Consider the following 20,282-nt stretch of genomic DNA (forward strand, 5'->3'; position numbering starts at 1 on the left):
GACCCAGCAGTATATCTGAGCTGAAACTGAAAAAAATGACTGACCCAACAGTATAACTGGGTTGAAAATTTGGGCCAGTGATCCAACCGATCGAAAAAAAAAATTGGGCCGATTGTCCAATCGATCATAAAAAAGTCCAACCCCTCCAAGATTCACCTTGAAGGGTTTGAGGGAGGGTGTTGGCAATTGAAACATAAAATGAATATAAAAATATCTCATATCGGTATACACAAAGAGCTTAATCCACTATATAAGTCTCATGGATCTCTCCTCCTATCACCAATTGATTTTAAAATGAAACTCATGGATTTCTATCAATATTTAATGCTCCTACTTCTAATGTTTTGCTTCGTGACATGCTTGAAAATTCCGACAGAACGTGACTTATTTTTTCCGTGCGTGATTTGGGATTTTCTTTTAGTTGTAACTATATTAATTTGGACGTTTCTAACTAATACTATATGTAATCATTTATAAATTGTACTACTAAAACATAAGAAACTAAAATGAAGAAAATAATTGAAAACTTGAGCCACCAAAAGTGAAATAAGCAGAGAATCTCATTTTGAAAGAGAGTGGAACATAAGAGTGTCCATAGCACCGCGGCGGCGGCGCGGCGGTCTATTGCTAGACAAGGGTTAGCCGCAGCCCGGGGGACTGGACGGGAGAGAGCCGCATTTGCAGCATGGAAGAGGCGGAGCCTATTGCACGCCGGAAGGGAGCCGCGGCGGTCCTCCATGCCATTTTTTAATTTTTACTTAATTTATTTTGTGATGATGTGGCGGAAGAGTTTTTATGACAGTGGAAGAGTTTTTGTATCTGTGCTTTGGCAGAATCGTGTATGTTCCACTTTATTGTGGACACTCTAATAAGTGAGAAACAAAAGTTATGTCCAAGTCAAATTAAAATCAACTATACAATCCATAATAGCACCGCGGCGGCGGCGCGACGGTCTATTGCTAGACAAGGGTTAGCCGCAGTCCGGGGGGACTGGACGGGAGAGAGCCACATTTGCAGCATGGAAGAGGCGGAGCCTATTGCACGCCGGAAGGGAGCCGCGGTGGTCCTCCATGCCATTTTTTAATTTTTTTTTATTTTTACTTAATTTATTTTGTGATGATGTGGCGGAAGAGTTTTTATGACAGTGGAAGAGTTTTTGTATCTGTGCTTTGACAGAATCGTGTATGTTCTACTTTATTGTGGACACTCTAATAAGTGAGACACAAAAGTTCTGTCCAAGTCAAATTAAAATCAACTATACAGTCTATACCCAAGAAGTAAAAAATCAAAAAAACAAAGAAATCCATCCTGGTCATAAATACATATATCAATTTTTCCAAGCATGACAAGGCGTCAATGGACTTTTTTATAGTAGTAGTAATATTTTTCCATTTCTATTTTAAAACACGTTTCCATAGGTATTTAATTTATATAGACGTGTAGGTAGGGAACTCATTATAACTACTTCTAATCATTAAAGCCTGAAATACATAAAAGAAAGGGTGGCTTCACTTTGAAAGGAAGCAAACCGAAATCAACCCTCTTTAAAGTAAAGAATTTAGCAAGATCATTTTAGTACTCCAAGTAGTCAATGAAAAGAAATACTCACAAATAGACTCAAAAAATAGAAGCTTCTGCGTTTCCAACCAAAGCTAAACTGCAATGCTTACAAACCTTGGCACGAATAGACAAGACAGACGGGCACATTCACAAGCAATCCAAACAATTTCAAAATATAAAATGGAAATATGGGTATTCCAAGTTTATAGCGTAATTCTTTTGCCTTACAATCCCATAACCCAGTGATAAATCACTACCAACCAAAGAAATCGAATCTCGATAGAAACCCAAATACATCTCAAACCCAGAGAGAATAAAGGCTGGAGAGCATTGATGCAACTCTCAAGTCTCAGGAGCAGGGACAGTTGACTTCAGAAGAGGCTGCAGAGCCTTCACAACAATGCTCATATTCGGACGGAACTCTGCTTCGTACTGCACACACAATGCTGCAACAGCTGCCAACTGGAGAACAAATAATATCTCAACATACATAGCTTACTTCTTGGTTTCAGTTTACACACACACAAAGGGAGAGAGAGAGAGAGAGAGAGAGAGAGAGAGAGACCTTGGCTACCCCCTTTGGTGGATAGTCCTTGAGTTTTGGGTCAACACATTGTTTTACTTTGTCCTCACTCAATCTTGGTGTGGCCTGAAAGAAAAATATGGATACTTCATGATTCATCCGGAAATGAAGACTGCAAGGGGAATCCTAAAAACAAATACAAAAATCAGAAATTTATGAGAATACGCATGGTAAAAGTCTCACCCAAGTAACAAGACTCTGCTGTCCACGAGGCATGGTATGATCAACAGGCTTCCTTCCAGTCAGAAGCTCAAGCAGAACAACCCCAAAGCTATAAACATCACTTTTCTGTGTCAGCTGTCCGGTCATTGCATACCTGTAGTTAGAAAGAAAAATCAAGTGAATATCATCAGAGTTATTCAAAATCAACACACTGCCAACTAAGCAGAGAGAACAAGTTACTGAATCCTACTTTAGCAAAACAATGAAAATATCAATAATCAACCAAACCAATTTGTAGAGGTTATTTAGAGAGCCAACATTAAAAATCAATATATGCAAAACATGTCCTTCCTCCTAGCCTATAAAACATATAGGCCCTAATGCACAAAAATGCTTTTAAGCCCCCCACAGTTCTGTAACCAATTTCAATACTCCAAACTGTCCCAAGTCATAAGAAATCATTCACCAAATTCAGCAAAATTGGCATCCCACACAATCTTAAAAATTGTGGCACAACCAGAGATTCAGATTCCATGATAAATATTTTCTTCTCTTGTGCATTCTAGACAGTAAAACTTGTGTTTTGGTAAATTGACTCAGTATCAAAAATTTATTTTGCTACCTATCAGGAACCAAGATCAATCAAAACCATGCCATGTATCAGGAGTCAAGATTAATAACATCTTCTACATAAACATTCATAAAGAAGGGGGTTTGTCAAATGGAGAAAGATATGATCATTACTCTGGAGCATGATAACCAAAGGTTCCCAGAACACGAGTTGAATGAAGCCGGGCAGCCATGTCAGGAGCTTGATTTGAAAGGTTAAAGTCAGCAACCTTCGCCTTGTAGTCTTCAAAAAGAAGTACATTGCTGGATCTGATATCTCTATGAATAACTGATGGCTGAACCTTCTCATGCAAATACTCCAAACCCCTGGCAGCATCAACAGCAATTCTAACCCGTTGCATCCAGTCAAGTGTAGGACCAGGTTGTGCCCCTTGCACTCCTTTCCTTCCTGTATCAAAAAGGATTTAGTTCCTATAGCTAGTAAGTGAAAGGATTAATCAAGAGCAAGCTACCACATACCATGGAGAATGTCGTGAAGAGATCCCATGGTGGCAAATTCATAAGCTAAGACACGGATATTGCCATCGACACAGTAGCCAAGCAATTCAACAAGATTTTCATGCTTCAATCTTGATACCATCGAAACCTAAGCCGAAATCAATCATGTCCAGACTGCTCAATATCCATAATGGAAAAATAAAATTGCATATTTCACGGAACCATAAAGCTCCTTGTCAAACTAACAAATGTAGTATACCTGAGTCAAGAACTCGACATTTGAATCAGGCTCAGAAGAGACATCAAGCTTCTTGACAGCAACCTCTTTCCCATCGTTCAATTGTGCGAAGTAAACTCTCCCATATGATCCTTCACCAATAAGTGACTTTGATCCAAAATTGTCTGTTTTCTCCTTCAGTTCCTCGAGGGAGAGAGAAGGTACCTCAATAGGAGGTACTGCCTTCTGAACTTCAGGTTTCACCGGAGCAGATACCTTTGAGCCTCTTTGATACCCTAGTTGTGTACACAAATACAGATGAGGGGCAGAAAGAAGATGATGAAACTATGCAATGAATCTCAATGGAGAATCATGGAGCCAAAGACAACTCTGATACAATTAGATTTTATTTAATTGTTGGAAGAAAGCAGATGTCATAAAGTCCAACAGCAGAGAAGGAATATTACATTAGGAGACAAAATTCACAGAGTTATCTATCTGAATGTTTCCAACTTAAACGGTTGCTTTCACCCAATGGTAGAATTGTGATTCTGCCAGAGCTATTTTCTGCTAATCGGGTGAACAACATGGGCTCACATCATAAAGACCGAGACCAACATACTAAAAATGAACTTGCCATAGGATGAGAGATCAACAACAAAAAGAAAAATTACCAGATTTACAAACTTCAGATAATACTCTTAGAACTAGTTAATCAGTCTCCACTTTTATCAAGCTGAAATTTAAGTGTGCTCGTGCGCACTTAAGAAGTCTGATCTAATCTCCATAGTAACTGCTAGGACATTAAATAGTTTTTGAAGGAAAGATGTGCAATATTTGATGTAACCAAAGCATGCGGAGAGAAGTATTTACCAATTTAACCGAACTAGAAATCACAACTAACTCTCTCTTTATTAAGTTGAGAAAAGCATAAAGTAGAACATGCAAGTAGGTGGATTTTTATCCTTTTCTATAACCTTCATGCTTATCAACAGAAAATAATGAAAAATATTCCATAATAATAGCAGATAACCTTAATTCTGTAATTAAAAAAACATACCATCACCATTATCCCTTGGGCTCTTGAGGTGCTCATTTTCGTCGGGATGATAGGACTCCTCTACTTGACAGGTGCAGCACAACCACCTACGCATCCTTGTTCTCTTACTCAAATAAAGATTATCTTCAGCACTCTTATTCTCCAAGCGTACAAAGTGACTGGGAGGAGGTGCCTGCGCCTAACATCGTCAGTCAACTTGAAAGTATAGCATATGATGTGCAATTAGACACACAATCCGACTACATTATGCATATTATATTATCAAAAAACTTCATCCATTGGACTACATGTTGCTTCAATCAGAAATTAAGAGCATCACCAACTTATGATAAGTATTCCAACTCGAAGCATACTAGTGTTTATATGACAAAAGAGCTGCTATTTAGCAAAAGAAAGCTGCCATTAACTTATAGACATGTCCCAGAAATTCTTATTGATAACTATGTATAGACAGAGTATAAATTACTATCTCATGGCGAATCGAAGTTTCTATTCTCTCTCACATTAATTTAACAGGAAGGCATTCTTGTATCTAGGAACTTGGCAAAACACAAGCACAAGCCACAGACGTAGATAATTCTTCCCAATTCTATACATTGACACAGAAATCAAGATCTTGGTCAAGTCACAGCACATTCTGTTTCCCCTAGAGGAACGAGACATGCCTCCAAACACAACATCTAACTAAGACAGTGATAATTACAGATATATCACAAAGGCGTTACATTACAAGGCAAACAATCACCATCACAACACAGCACCCTAAAATTCCCAAAGAATACCCAAAAAAGGACCACGCAAAAGTAGGTAGTTGAAAAGGATGAGACAAATATTCCGATGCCAGGTATGTTAGGTAGAAGAAAAAAGGATAGCCAACATGATCAGAGATTCAGAGACAACGCAGTGGCAGGAAAGTTATTTATAGGAAACAGATGTCGCCCACATCCCAAGACGTCAGAAAATCAATCCGACACAAAACCCAACAACACAGAGCCTTTTTTTTAATTCATCAAACCATGAATCCAGACTCCAATAGACGGTCTTACCAGACCACGCGGATTGTCCATCACTATCACAGTTGAACGAGAAGCGATGAACCAAGAAAGAGAAGAAGGCGAAAATGAGACCTCAAAAACGGGGGAGAGGCGGAAGCAGTGATACATATAAATACGATTCAAAATCGGAAATTGAAGAAATTGAAAGGCATTAAAGAGAGAGAAAAAACCAACCGAAACTCATGGAGCGCTTTTAAATTGTAATTGTACTAGTATTTCCTGACTGCGCCTCACCTTTAATTCTCTGCGTTGTGCGCGACTCTGAATAAATTAATACCCAGAGCTGAATTAGGTTAAATTGGATTTAAAAATAAAGCGGATCGGAAGAAAGAAATTGGGGGTGGGAAGACAGGTGAGCGGACAGCCAAGCAAAACCAACGAATGAATGAAGTGTATGTGTGTGTGTGTGTGTGTGTGTGTGTGTATCAATATCACTGCGTGTGTGTGTTTGTGTGTGTGTGAGAGAGAGAGATATTCTGAGCTGAGAGAGATTGAAGAAAAAGGCACTTGATTTGTTGGTTTTTATATGTCATTCCCTACCAATCAAACAGATCTTTTCCTCCTTCTAAACTGCCTTTGATATATTCTCTATCATTTTGTTATTTGGGGGAAAATACCTGGCAATTGTACTTTTGTCACATTATTGTAAACAGAGGAAAATATAAAAAATAAAAGTTCAATGATTCAGGAAACCAGTTTTATATATTCAAATCAGTTTGTTTTTTAATTGTCCTAAGGCCATCCAAACGCTGTTCCTATACCGTTCCTATCTCGTTCCTTAAACCACTATTTGAGGGCCCCACTGTACTTTTTTACTCCATTCCTTAACTAAGGAACGGAACCTGCAACCCTCCGTTTCTTATCCGTTCCTTAACCGTTCCTTAAATTACTATTCATTCAATTTCATTTTTTATTTTTATTTCCAATCCAATTCAATTAAAACAAACACACTTCATTAAAATTAAAATAACATTACAACATAAAATATAAATACAACTTAAAATTCAAAAAAATAAAAAAAGACATAATTAAAATCCCAAAAAAAATGACATAATTTAAAATACAATTTTATAGAGACATCCTTAAATGTTTTATGTTTCACTTTCGATGTGGGACAAAATCATTCAAGGATGTCTCTATAAAAGAGAAACAACCAAGGATGATTTTATCCCACATCGAAAGTGGAACATAAAACATTCAAGGTTGTCTCTATAAAAGAGAAATAACCAAGAATGAGTTTGTCCCACATCGAAAGAGAAACATAAAACATTCAAGGATGTCTCTATAAAAGAGAAACAACCAAAAATGATTTTATCCCACATCGAAAGTGGAACATAAAACATTCAAGGTTGTATCTATAAAAGAGAAACAACCAAGAATGAGTTTGTCTCACATCGAAAGTGAAACATAAAAACATTCAAGGTTGTATCTATAAAAGAGAAACCACCAAGAATGATTTTATCCCACATCGAAAGTGGAACATAAAACATTCAAGGTTGTATCTATAAAAGAGAAACAACCAAGAATGAGTTTGTCCCACATCGAAAGTGAAACATAAAACATTCAAGGATGTCTCTATAAAAGAGAAACAACCAAGAATGATTTTATCCCACATCAAAAGTGGAACATAAAACATTCAAGGTTGTATCTATAAAAGAGAAACAACCAAGAATGAGTTGTCCCACATCGAAAGTGAAACATAAAAACATTCAAGGTTGTATCTATAAAAGAGAAACAACCAAGAATGAGTTTGTCCCACATCGAAAGTGAAACATAAAACATTCAAGGATGTCTCTATAAAAGAGAAACCACCAAGAATGATTTTATCCCACATCGAAAGTGAAACATAAAACATTCAAGGATGTCTCTATAAAAGAGAAACAACCAAGAATGAGTTTGTCCCACATCGAAAGTGGAACATAAAACATTCAAGGTTGTATCTATAAAAGAGAAACAACCAAGAATGAGTTTGTCCCACATCGAAAGTGGAACATAAAACATTCAAGGTTGTCTCTATAAAAGAGAAACAACCAAGAATGGTTTCATAAATTCGCAATTCCATCAAATATATATGGGATATTACGAATTTCTTGTATTCATTTATTTGTAAAAATTGTTTTTAATTATAAAAACAATTTTTATAAATAAAAGTATTTTTTTTTTTAAATTTGATTTTTTTTAAAAAAAAAATTGAATTATTGCGTCATCGTGACGACGCCCACTCGCGGGGTAGCGAGTGGGCGTCACGCACGTCGCGGAGAGAGCCACGTCGCCGAAGCGCGTGGCGGCACAGACCGTGCCGCGTCTCGTGCCGACGGCACCCGGGACGGCATGGGCACGGAACCGTGACGAAACGTAGCGCCGCAACGCGTTTCGCTACGGTTTCGTTCCGGAGGAACGAAACGCGGAACGCCCACGGCCCGCGTTGCGGGTGCTCTAAACTTCTAAGCCAAGTTAACGTTATTATTGTTCTTTTAAAAGGTGCCAATCTTTTTCAAAATTACATTTTCGCTCCTATGCTCCTCTTCTCAAATTACTTGAGATGTTGCTTTTAAAAGCACATCTTTTAAAAAATTAATATTATAAAATAGTAGAGAAAAAGAGAAATAATAGAAAGAATAAAATATTTATCTAAAAATAAAATAGAGCAAGTGATTTGGGACGGTTCAAAATGACATAGTAGAAGTAACTTGAAATAAAGGGAGTATTTGTGTTTTAGGCAATGAATTTGAAATAACAAAATTGAGTAGTATTGGGTTAATTAAAAAGTTTTCATCCATCGTGATAGTTTTACTCTAATCTCATTCTGTAATCTGTATCTATTAGTTCCAAGAACTCGTCTTCTTCGAATGTTTGAAGAGTAAAACCATACACGTAGCCAATTATAGTACAACGGAATCTATTTAGTACTGTATCATTTTAGATATAGATAGAATGATGATAAATAACTAAATTTTATACCATAAAAAAGGTAATATTAGTAATTTGATACATTAATTATATATTAAAATAAAAATATAGTTAGTGGACAAGTTAGAAAGACTTAGAGTCTCCACAATAAGACCATGCTCAAGTCCAAGCCACAAAAATTTGTCCAGGTCCAACAAAACTTGTCCAGGGCCACAAAAAAACTTGTCCGCCCTAATAGTGGATAAGCCCAAGGCACAAATCTAAATAATTTTTCAATTTTTGATATATTTTAATTTAATTAGAATAAAAATTATCGGACTATAATAATTAGGAAAAAAGCATAATTTAAAAAAAATTAAATCTTCATTGTATTACAAGAACGAGAAAATTATACAATAAAAATTATCGACATCACACAACAACACCGCGAACGCATATCACGATGTGCCCCCTCCCCTATGTGCCCAGAGCTCTTCAACCAAATCAGCTTGCAGTGTCGTATGTGCTGTTTTCCTCCGCAGATTTATAGGAAATATTGAGGAATGGGTATATTTATAGGAAATAAATAAGAAAATCAAAATCAAAATAAAAATAAAAACTTGGGCAGAGCCACGACTCTCAGCCGCCACAATAGGACGCCGCGGCCCGCGCCCAAGAGCCGAGTCCAGGCCGACTACTCTGCGCGCCCATGGACTCCCCCCCTTGCCTCCGCTATATGGAGCCGCAGCCCGGCCAAGCCCCTACCCGGGAGCCACGGCTCCCTATTGTGGACACTCTTATTAGAGTCCATCTCATTTTCAATTTTTTATATTTGAATTGTCTCTCTATTGCTTTTCAAATTTGAATTAAAGTATACATTAATTACTATTCCCTCCGTTCCATAGTAATGGAGGCGTTTCTTTTCGGCACGGAGATTAAGAAAAATTGTGTTAGGTGAGTTAAGTAAGAGCATCCACAATAGCAAGGACTTCCCCACGGACTAACACTAGGACTTCCCAAAAACATCTTCTGCCACGTCATAAGGACTTCCCACCCCACTGCCACATCACTAGGACTTCCCACTGTACAATAGTGGACTAGCACTAGGACATCCCAACAACACAATTTCACATTTTATATACGAAATTTAAATACGGAATTAAAATTTCGACACGAATACGGAGAAAATACAAACATTTTATACAAATAAAAAAACATACATAATTAAAAAAAATACATAGTGAAATAAAAAAATACATAGTTCAAAGAGAAAATAAAAAAACATCCCCAAGCTTCGATGCACGCGGCCCCCCTCTCACTCCTCGTCGTCCTCTAGGCCAATTGCGGTGGCGTCGGAGTGAAGGGGTTGGCAGCGGAAGCGTGCAAAGATTATCCGATCACATGAATTTGATCTATTTAGCAGATTATTCGGAAAAATTCTATTCGCGCAATTATCACATGTATCATGCTCATAACTTGAATTAAAACATGCTTTAGCATATAAAATCCCTAAAACATGCTTACTACGGAATTAGCCAATTTACCTCGTTGATTCAATCAAGAATCGATGATGGCTTGCTCCGTCTCCACGTGAAGATCTTCAATACAAGACCTCGGATCTTCTGACTGGTGTCCCGGACTGTACGCTGATATTTGTGTGGGCAAATCTCACCAACGTACTAGGACTCGAATAATGGAAGACAAAAACTGCTCACGGAGGAGGCACAAATTTTTATGTAGAAAAAAAAGTGTTTTCTGTCTCCTTTATTCTCCTATTTATATTAAGTCACAAATTGGGCCCAGTCAGGGATCTAAGGAAGAATTGGATCAGACCTCACCCAATTAGCTTTTTACTAATTAAATTGAACCTACAATTTAATATAAGCTTATATTGGAATATTACAAGCAGCCACTACAGAAGTAATATTGCACTGCCTTTCCAAATTCGAAATTATAAGTATTCCGAGTTTCCTTTATTTGCATTCAATTCATTTCCCGCGCTTAAGATAGAAACATCCATTAATTAATTAATGTCTGCTATGGACTTAATTAATCAACATATTTAATCTTCAAGAGTGGACTTAGCAAGAAACTCTTATTTATTATTCATAGAGTAATCAAACTCCAACTAGCTAGGTTCCGAATAATAAAACCTTGTTTCAAGCTCCTCTTGTGGATGTTATCAAACGAGACTCTCCTCGCGCACGATTCAACGTAATAGCAATCCTAGCACCGCTAGATAATGATCACCACTACCCAATATACCTGGATCGTTGGGTTACGAAAAACCCGCACCTTTGGTAAGTCAAAGTAGTAGATACTCAATATCGTATGCTCAATGCTAACATACATTGATTAAGAAATTATTATCAAGACCTCGTCTTTCAGTAGATAGCATAAAGACTCGTCTTGCTGTTAGATCCATTCAGTGCTATACCACACCAACGTCATCTTATTTCAATAAGGCTTAGAAATAATCGGACTGACATTGCAACCTTTCACGATAGGTAGTCTAGGCCTATCTGGGTTGTGAAATTCTTCTTTTTCTTTGTTCTGAACTGACCGTGTTACCTTAAAGTGGACGACGTCCACAACCGGTCTACTAGAACAAAGACTTAGACTTTGTTACGTTCTTATACATTTAAATATGCAATAAACAACCATTAAATGTAAAACATAACAACATTATGACAAAAATAATTGGAAAATAACAAGTAGAGTTTTACAGTATCCAATCACTCGAAAGGTGATTTCTAGTATACAAAACCCTAACACGGAGTCCCCAGATGCTCCCATCAGCGAGCCCAACATCACGCCTCATCAAGTCGATCTGCTGGGGATATCGCAACGGAAATTGCAAATTAAATAAATCCACAAAAGAATCTATTTAGGAGATTATGTGGATCAATTCAATTTCATGCTTGAACATGTAGAGACATATTATTGCGCAATTAATCACATAATTTAGAATGAAATTATGACGTTGAATGCTTACAATTATGATTCTCCAAAGAATCGAAGTGGCGTGCTACTTCTCCACGTGTAGATCTTGAAGCTTGAATGTGATTGCAAGACCAAAGATCTTCTAACCTATGACCCAACTCTAGATCTAAATTCCTTGTGGAATGAATCTATTAGAAATTATAAGGATCTCGAAGGAGAAGACAAGAACGCCAAGTACACACAAGGAGGAATTTTCGAATTCCTCTATTGCAGGGAGATGGCCGAAAATTCCAAGGTGTGGATGCTAAGGTTTCACTTCATGTGTTGTGTATATTTGTCACACCTCCTTCATCCCTATTTATAGAGTTTGTGATGGGCTAGGTTAGTGATCTATGGGGCTTGGATTGGGGCTCTCCTATTGGACCTTCTTTACTAATTAAATTATACTCATAATTCAATACAAGCCTAATGGAATATTTCTTCTGCCACTATCGAAGAAATACTGACCGTCAATCCAATCCGTGATTACAAGCAATCCGGGTTAACCTCTTTAATATATTATTTCCCGTGTCCATTAATTAATTTGTAGTCTACTATGGACTTTAAATTAATCAATATCTTTTATTTCCAAGAATTTGTCTAGTACGAGAAGTATATTAAAATATACTTTTCCTTTTCTATTATTCTTGGATAAAATCTAAACCGGTCGGGTTTCCGAATAATAGAACTTTTCTCGAACACCTCTTGGGGATATACTCATACTCGCAAGCACACGATTCAATGTAGTAATAAAACTGACACCATACTAGTTATCAATTACCACTGCCCAAGATATCAGGAATATCGGGTTAAGAAAAACCCGCACCTATATTATTACAAAGATTAAGAAATATTAAATCTCCAAGACATTGTCTTACAGTAGATAGCAATAAAGACGTGTCTATATATTTTAGATCCTTTTAATGCTATACCACACCAGTGTCACTAGTCATTTTCAAGGTAAAGATTAGACATGCCCACCGGTTCCGGAACCGGAACCGGAACCGGCGCAATATTCCCGAACCGGAACCGGCGCAATTCGGTTCGCGGTCCGGTTCAGGTTCAAGATATTTCGAACCGGAACCGTCACCGAACCGGCGGTTCGGGACGGTTCGGAACCGGCGGTTAACCGTGGAACCGCCGGTTCCGGCGCTTAAATCGAGGCAGGGGGATGGGGGCCGGTGGTGATCTTCAAAAACGGTCGAAACCGCCGGTTTTTCGGCGGTTAACCGGCGGTTAACCGGAAAAAACCGGCGGTTAACCGCCGGTTTAGTGGCTTTCGAGGCGGCGCGGAGCACGAGGCGACAATGGAGCAGCTTTTGCAGACGGTTCGTTGACCGAACCGGCGGTTTTATTTCGGAAACCGGCGGTTTTGGCCCGGAAACCGGCGGTTCCGCCGGTTCCGGCGGTTTTCCGCCAAAACCGCCGGTTTTGTGAAAATTCAATTTTTTTTTTTTTTTTTTAAATTTCAAATTCGAATTCTTCCATTTTCCCCCTCATTTTTTTCTATAAATACCCCCCTCTATCCTCATTTACATTCACCCCACTCTTGTGTTAATAAGAGTTTCTCTCTTCAATCTCTCAATTCTCTCTCTTTGTCTCCAATTTCTCATTTGTGCTATTGTGCTTCCATTTAATTACGCAATTGCTACTCTTATTACGCATTGTTATACACTTATACAGTTATACTTGTTCCCGTAGTTCTATAAGTTGTCTTTCTTTCTCAATTACTAAAACAAAAAAAAATATATTATTCCATATTTCTACATTTCTACATACCATTCCAATATGTCTTCATCCCGAGAAGGTCGTGTTGATAAGGGAAAGGGAAAGGCCAAGAGGCCATCTCGGAGATCCGTTATTGATGAAATATCTCAAATGAACATGGATGAGTGGCAGGTTAATATTTATTATCTACTAATTTCATTAATTTTGAATTACATTTCATTATTGTTCATAATTTTATTTTGTATTTACAATACAAATATTATTTTGTAGGCTCGAGAAGAGCAAGATGTGGCACATGCTATTGCTCTCTCTCGCTCTCAATACCAAGGCGATGCTTATGTTGGTACCGGTAGTGGTGCTCCCGGTCGCGGTGCCTATTCCCAACAAAGTCCAACCCCCGTGAATGTTGATGAAGACGATGATGATGATGATGATGACGACGAGGAGGAGGGGGAGGAGGTAGAAGAGGTTCAAGAAATGTCACCCCCACCACCACCAAGGAGTCGGCGTGGTCGTGGTCGTGGACGTGGACAACCTCCTCAACCTCCTAGACCAGCTGAAAGGTCTTTAACCTCAAACATCTTCGTGAAACATTTCAAGAGGGTACAAGATAGTAACGATCCAAACACTTATAATGTGTATTGCAACTATTGCGAAAACGTATACACATTCCGAAAGGGTGGAGGGTACGGTACATTTACCCGTCACCTGGAGAAAGCGCATCCGGTCGAGTTTGGTATCGCTCCAACCCAAACTCAACTCAACTTTCAACATGGAGTCGGAAGTGGGACGACGGGTTCATCCCAAACATCAGGTATGTGTAGCAATACTCTTTTGAAATATGATCACAAAAATGCTCTTAATGTGATGTCTAGATTTGCCGTTATGAAACATTTTCCATTCAATGCTTTTGATAACGATGCTTTTGAGTCGAGTATGCGGCAAGTATATAATGCCGCTGCAAGAAAATTGAGTCGAACTTCAATGACGCGAGCCGTTGTTCGACAATGCATGGAAAAGAAGGCGCAATTAGGTACGTTTATTATTAACTTAGGGCATAAAGTTTCTATTTGTTCTGATGTGTGGACTGATTGTTTTTGTAAAAATTCGTATATGGGCATCACGGTGCATTTCGTTGATCACAGTTGGACTTTAAACAAACGTTTGATTGCATTTCGGGAATTTCCCGCACCACACACTGCACAAGCAATTGCTCAATTGATCATTCAAGTTTTGAATGAATTTCAATTGATCAATAAAATTTTTTCTATTGGTTTTGACAATGCTAGCGCTAACACTGCTAGCATAGATGATTTAATCAGTGCATGTTCTCCTGTTATTGATGGTAAATATTTCCATGTGCGATGTATTGCCCATATTTTGAATTTGTGTGTTCAAGATGCCATCGATTTGTGGCAAAAGTATGTTGATCCTATTAGAACTGCTGTGAAGTTGATTCATAACAAAGCTCCTATTGGTAGAGCTTGGAAGAGATATTGTCATGGTAAGCAATGCAGGTACACCAACTTTCGTTTGGATGTTTCAACTCGGTGGAACTCAACATATGATATGTTGGAGTCGACTTTGAACCACATTGAGTATTTATGTGATTTTTTTAGAAGTTGTCCTCATGTTCCTTCTGATTTGATTTTGATACCCGCTTGTTGGGACCACAGCATGGATTTATTTCGATTATTCCGCGCTTTCAAAAATGCCACTGTTGAGTTATCCGGTGTTTATTATCCTACTTCTGTGCGCGTTTTGGAGCATTGCATGTATGTGGCAATTGGTTTTAAAACTTGTGTGAAAAATACTCAATTCGTTGAGTTGAAGGCTATTTTGTTTTACATGGTTGAAAAATGGTTAAAATATTTTTCACGTATTCCAAATGTGTTTTTGATTGCAAAATGCTTGGATCCAAAGTGGAAGTTGCATGGTGTTTATAAAATTTTAGACATGTACTATGGTTGTTTGCACGCTTTGGATTTTTCTCAACTCCGCGAAATGGGCTTGACAAGAGGAGAATGCTTCGAACTAAGTATTCCGGATGTTGATGAAATCAAACATAGGTTAGATAGTGCACTTCGTTCTCTCTACGCGGAATATGAAATGCGGTATAACACCGCTCACCAGGTACGTGCTCCTCCTAGTCCTTCTACATTTGATTTTGGTGGAGGGGATTTTTCCAATGTCATGATCGATCCCGACGTAGTATCACAATTGCAAGATCTATACGGTACTACAACCAATAGGACTAGAGCGACTAGTGAATTAGATATATATTTGGAATCGCGCTCTATTTTTCAAGATGCAGGTCCTCCTACTCAACAAATTGACGTCCTTAATTGGTGGGGAACACATGACAAAGAGTTTCCGATACTCTCCATCATGGCTAAGGAGATATTCGCCGTTCCCGCTTCCACCGTCGCCGTTGAACAAGCTTTTAGTGTCGGCGGTTGTGTCCTAGACGACAAAAGGAGCAATCTCTCCGCCAAGAACATGGAAGCCACTATGTTACTTGACGATTGGGCAAAGGCGGACATGAGAGCACAAGAGCCGGATTTCGACTTCCGTGTAGAGAGTGATGGTGAAGAATTTTCTTCCGATGGCGATGACGAGGTCAGAAGCGATAGCACTCAACATTAGCAATGAGTCGACGGGGGCGGTGAACGGCGAGCACTGCCGACCAAAAAGGTAAGCAAGGTAAGAGAACTACGTGGGCTTTGATTCCTCAATAAAATTGTGGATACGTAGGCACCTCAACTTAAATTTGAAAAGTTTAACTTCGAAAGTTTAAGTTGAGCTCAAGCCCTTTTCAAATTTTTTTTTCCCCCTATTTCATAGATCATTCAGGTTGCGGCTATGTTGTACTTGAAGATCATTAAAATATATTCCCCATTTGATAAATATCAAATGCGGAATATATTTTAATGATCTTCAAGTACAACTTAACCGCATCCTGAATGATCTATGAAATCTTACCTTGGAATCAACCTTTTTTTCTTGCAAAATGTTGCCCATTTTCTAAGCAAACACATATCAGCACGCTATATACACATTGCTGCATTTCTAATAGGGGCAATTTGATCTTCCAAAGCAATCAATGCATCTCGAACACACATAGTCAGAACATTATTCAAGCATCTAGCATGGAAAAAATCAGAACAAACTATCTATTAGTACTAATTTTTTCCATGCTAGATGCTTGAATAATATTCTGACTATGTGTGTTCGAGATGCATTGATTGCTTTGGAAGATCAAATTGCCCCTATTAGAAATGCAGCAATGTGTATATAGCGTGTTGATATGTGTTTGCTTAGAAAATGGGCAACATTTTGCAAGAAAAAAGGGTTGATCCCAAGGTAAGAGAACTACGTGGGCTTTGATTCCTCAATAAAATTGTGGATACGTAGGCAACTCAACTTAAATTTGAAAAGTTTAACTTTGAAAGTTTAAGTTGATCTCAAGCCCTTTTCAATTTTTCCTTTTTCCCCCCCATTTCATTTTTTTTTAAATTTACCTTCCGAGTCCGACGAGGCGACGAGCCGACGCCCGACGACACTTGTAAATTATATTACATTGTTGTATGTTGTTGTATTGTATACTTATGTATTGTAAATTGTAATGTATCGTTGTCCGTTACAACTCAAAATCAATAAAATTTATTTCATTTTCTCCTTATTCGTCTTATTTGTGCTTGAATTATGCATTGTCTTGTTCCGATTTGTTGTATAAAGCCAAATTTCAAATTTAAAAAAAAAAAAATAAATAATTGAACCGGCGAAACGCCGGTTCAAAAACCGGAACCGCCAAAACCGCCGGAAAACCGGCGGTTCCGAACCGGAACCGGAACCGTGAAATAGCCTCACGGTCCGGTTCCGCTTCCGCCAAAACCGGAACCGGCGGTTCCGAACCGGAACCGCCGGTTTTCGAACCGTGGGCATCTCTAGTAAAGATGACTTTCAGATGGACACTGTAACCTTTCGCGATAGGTAGCCAAAGCCTATCTAGGTTGTGAAAAATGTTTTACTTCTACAAGGTTCCAGCTGGGCCACCTATTGTGAAGACCTGTTCCATGACCCAACCTTCAACGTAGAAGACTTAGACTGATTTTACTTTCCAACGTTTTAATTATATAATTAAATATATAATTAAAGACGGTCAATACCCATTAAAGTAAAATACACAACATGAAGAAAACATTTATTATTCTCATTAAATGAGGAGAGTTAACAATATATAAGCAATTTATCAAATTCATAATAAACTCGAAAAATGTTTTTTAGTATATATGTTCCAACACCCCCTGCAGCATCTCCTTGTGTTTGGGGTCATCGGTCGCTCTCCACTCCTTGATGGTTTCTATCATGTTCGTATGATGTTGGATATGGGCAATACCGGAGTACTCAGGGGTCGACTGGAATGCTGTAGGGGCTGCCGATTGGACCTCCTGGGACCCGCTGTTGGCGCCTCCCCTAGACGCCCGCATCGCCGTCTTTTGCCCAATCGGGCGGCGACGGCGACGGTTAAATGAGGGAGGACTCGGGATATCTTCGGCATCGTCGGGGAGGTCGGTGGAGCCGGCGCTAGAGTTGATCTTCTGCCACTTCGGCCAGGCAGCGGCGACACCCGCTCGAAACTTTGCCGACTCCATCAGCACCACATAGGAGTCATAGTGGTTAAACATGTCGTGCTTGCCGTGCTCGGGGAACTCCACCATCGCCATCCGCTTCGCATCCTCCATGGTCTGGCCGCTGGTAAGCATGCGGCCGTTGTTCTCGTATAGGCCGGCAAATAGGGAGACAACGGTCTTCAGTCGGTCCCATGTCATCCGGCATTCTTCAGTCGTGTGGTTCTTTCCACCCGCCGGTTTAAACAAACAGTAGGCTTAGGAGATGCGTTTCCACATGTTGTCGATCCTCTGGTTGCTCGAGCGAATGAGATCATCGCAGACATTGATCCAGGCTTTGGACAAAGCCACACACTTCTCCTCACTCCACACGGTCCGCCGTGTCTCCTCGTCGTCATCCGCCTCAGCCCCCGTCTCCTCCGCCCTAGCCCTCCACTGTGAGGACTCACCCGCCACCCCCTTACCCTTGCCGCGCCCCTGCCCTTCTTCGAACCACCCCGGCGGCCTGCAGCCGGTGGACTCTCAGTGGGAGGCACTCTAACCGGTGATAGACCCAACTCCTCCAGTGAGAAAGTCTCAGCAGAAGTGTACTGAGACTCTAGTGGAGTACAGGTTCTTAGGGTTTTGTATACTAGAAATCACCTTTCGAGTGATTGGATACTGTAAAACTCTACTTGTTATTTTCCAATGAATAAAACAGATTATTTTTGTCATAATATTGTTATGTTTTACACTTAATGGTTGTTTATTGCATATTTAAATGTATAAGAACGCAACAAAGTCTAAGTCTTTGTTCTAGCAGACCGGTTGTGGGCGTCGTCCACTTTAAGGTAACACGGTCAGTTCTGAACAAAGAAAAAGAAGAATTTCACAACCTAGATAGGCCTAGACTACCTATCGTGAAAGGTTGCAATGTCAGTCCGATTATTTCTAAGCCTTATTGAAATAAGATGACGTTGGTGTGGTATAGCACTGAATGGATCTAACAGCAAGACGAGCCTTTATGCTATCTACTGAAAGACGAGGTCTTGATAATAATTTCTTAATCAATGTACGTTAGCATTGAGCATACGATATTGAGTATCTACTACTTTGACTTACCAAAGGTGCGGGTTTTCATAACCCAACGATCCAGGTATATTGGGTAGTGGTGATCATTATCTAGCGGTGCTAGGATTGCTATTACGTTGAATCATGCGCGAGGAGAGTCTCGTTTGATAACATCCACAAGAGGAGCTCGAAACAAGGTTTTATTATTCGGAACCTAGCTAGTTGGAGTTTGATTACTCTATGAATAATAAATAAGAGTTTCTTGCTAAGTCCACTCTTGGAGATTAAATATGTTGATTATTAAGTCCATAACAGATATTAATTAATTAATGGATGTTTCTATCTTAAGTATATTGGGTAGTGGTGATCATTATCTAGCGGTGTTAGGATTGCTATTACGTTGAATCATGCGCGAGGAGAGTCTCGTTTGATAACATCCACAAGAGGAGCTCGAAACAAGGTTTTATTATTCGGAACCTAGCTAGTTGGAGTTTGATTACTCTATGAATAATAAATAAGAGTTTCTTGCTAAGTCCACTCTTGGAGATTAAATATGTTGATTAATTAAGTCCATAACAGACATTAATTAATTATTCTATCTTAAGCGTGGGAAATGAATTGAACGCAAATAAAGGAAACTCGGAATACTTGTAATTTCGGATTTGGAAAGGCAGTGCAATATTACTTCTGTAGTGGCTGCTTGTAATATTCCAATATAAGCTTATATTAAATTATGGGTTCAATTTAATTAGTAAAAAGCTAATTGGGTGAGGCCTGATCCAAGTCTTCCTTAGATCCCTGACTGGGCCCAATTTGTGACTTAATATAAATAGGAGAATAAAGGAGACAGAAAACACTTTTTTTTCTACATAAAAATTTCGTCCCCCTCTAGAGAGAGATAGTTCGAAATTTGTGCCTCCTCCGTGAGCAGTTTCTGTATTCCATTATTCGAGTCCTAGTACGTTGGTGAGATTTGCCCACACAAATATCAGTGTATAGTCCGGAACACCAGTTAGAAGATCCGAGGTCTTGTATTGAAGATCTTCACGTGGAGACGGAGCAAGCCATCATCGATTCTTGATTGAATCAACGAGGTAAATTGGCTAATTCCGTAGTAAGCATGTTTTAGGGATTTTATATGCTAAAGCATGTTTTAATTCAAGTTATGACATGATACATGTGATATTTGCGCGAATAGAATTTGCCTGAATAATCTACTAAATAGATCAAATTCATGTGATCGGATAATCTTTGCACGCTTCCGCTGCCAACCCCTTCACAGGTCTGGGATGCCCCT

At 39.0% G+C, this 20,282-nt stretch overlaps 1 protein-coding gene across 2 annotated transcripts; it reads right to left on the bottom strand.

The window, feature by feature from the left end:
• Positions 1–1,588: 1,588 nt before the first annotated feature.
• On the bottom strand, positions 1,589–6,198 carry LOC121756417 (PTI1-like tyrosine-protein kinase 3). 2 transcript variants are annotated; one of them, XM_042151967.1, is made up of 8 exons: positions 5,940–6,198; positions 4,651–4,822; positions 3,633–3,886; positions 3,395–3,521; positions 3,050–3,323; positions 2,327–2,459; positions 2,126–2,209; positions 1,589–2,022 (listed from the first exon to the last, which is right to left on the bottom strand). In XM_042151967.1, exons 2-8 carry the CDS (start codon positions 4,742–4,744, stop codon positions 1,903–1,905), a joined length of 1,086 nt encoding a protein of 361 aa, XP_042007901.1. In that variant the 5' UTR covers positions 4,745–4,822; positions 5,940–6,198; the 3' UTR covers positions 1,589–1,902. The 2 variants fall into 2 exon arrangements, with proteins under 2 accessions (XP_042007901.1, XP_042007899.1); XM_042151965.1 differs by having other exon boundaries at positions 5,880–6,198.
• Positions 6,199–20,282: the final 14,084 nt, after the last annotated feature.

Source organism: Salvia splendens, chromosome 11, assembly GCF_004379255.2.
Source record: "Salvia splendens isolate huo1 chromosome 11, SspV2, whole genome shotgun sequence".
In the NCBI taxonomy this organism is placed as follows: Eukaryota; Viridiplantae; Streptophyta; class Magnoliopsida; order Lamiales; family Lamiaceae; genus Salvia; species Salvia splendens.

Excerpts from the sequence above, each read along its gene's own strand:
- LOC121756417 (XM_042151967.1), bottom strand. The coding sequence starts at position 4,744 with ATGCGTAGGTGGTTGTGCTGCACCTGTCAAGTAGAGGAGTCCTATCAT. Across the intron at positions 3,324-3,394 it reads TCTTCACGACATTCTCCATG|GAAGGAAAGGAGTGCAAGGG; the intron begins GTATGTGGTAGC and ends TTTTTGATACAG. Across the intron at positions 2,023-2,125 it reads CACCAAAGGGGGTAGCCAAG|TTGGCAGCTGTTGCAGCATT; the intron begins GTCTCTCTCTCT and ends TTTGTTCTCCAG.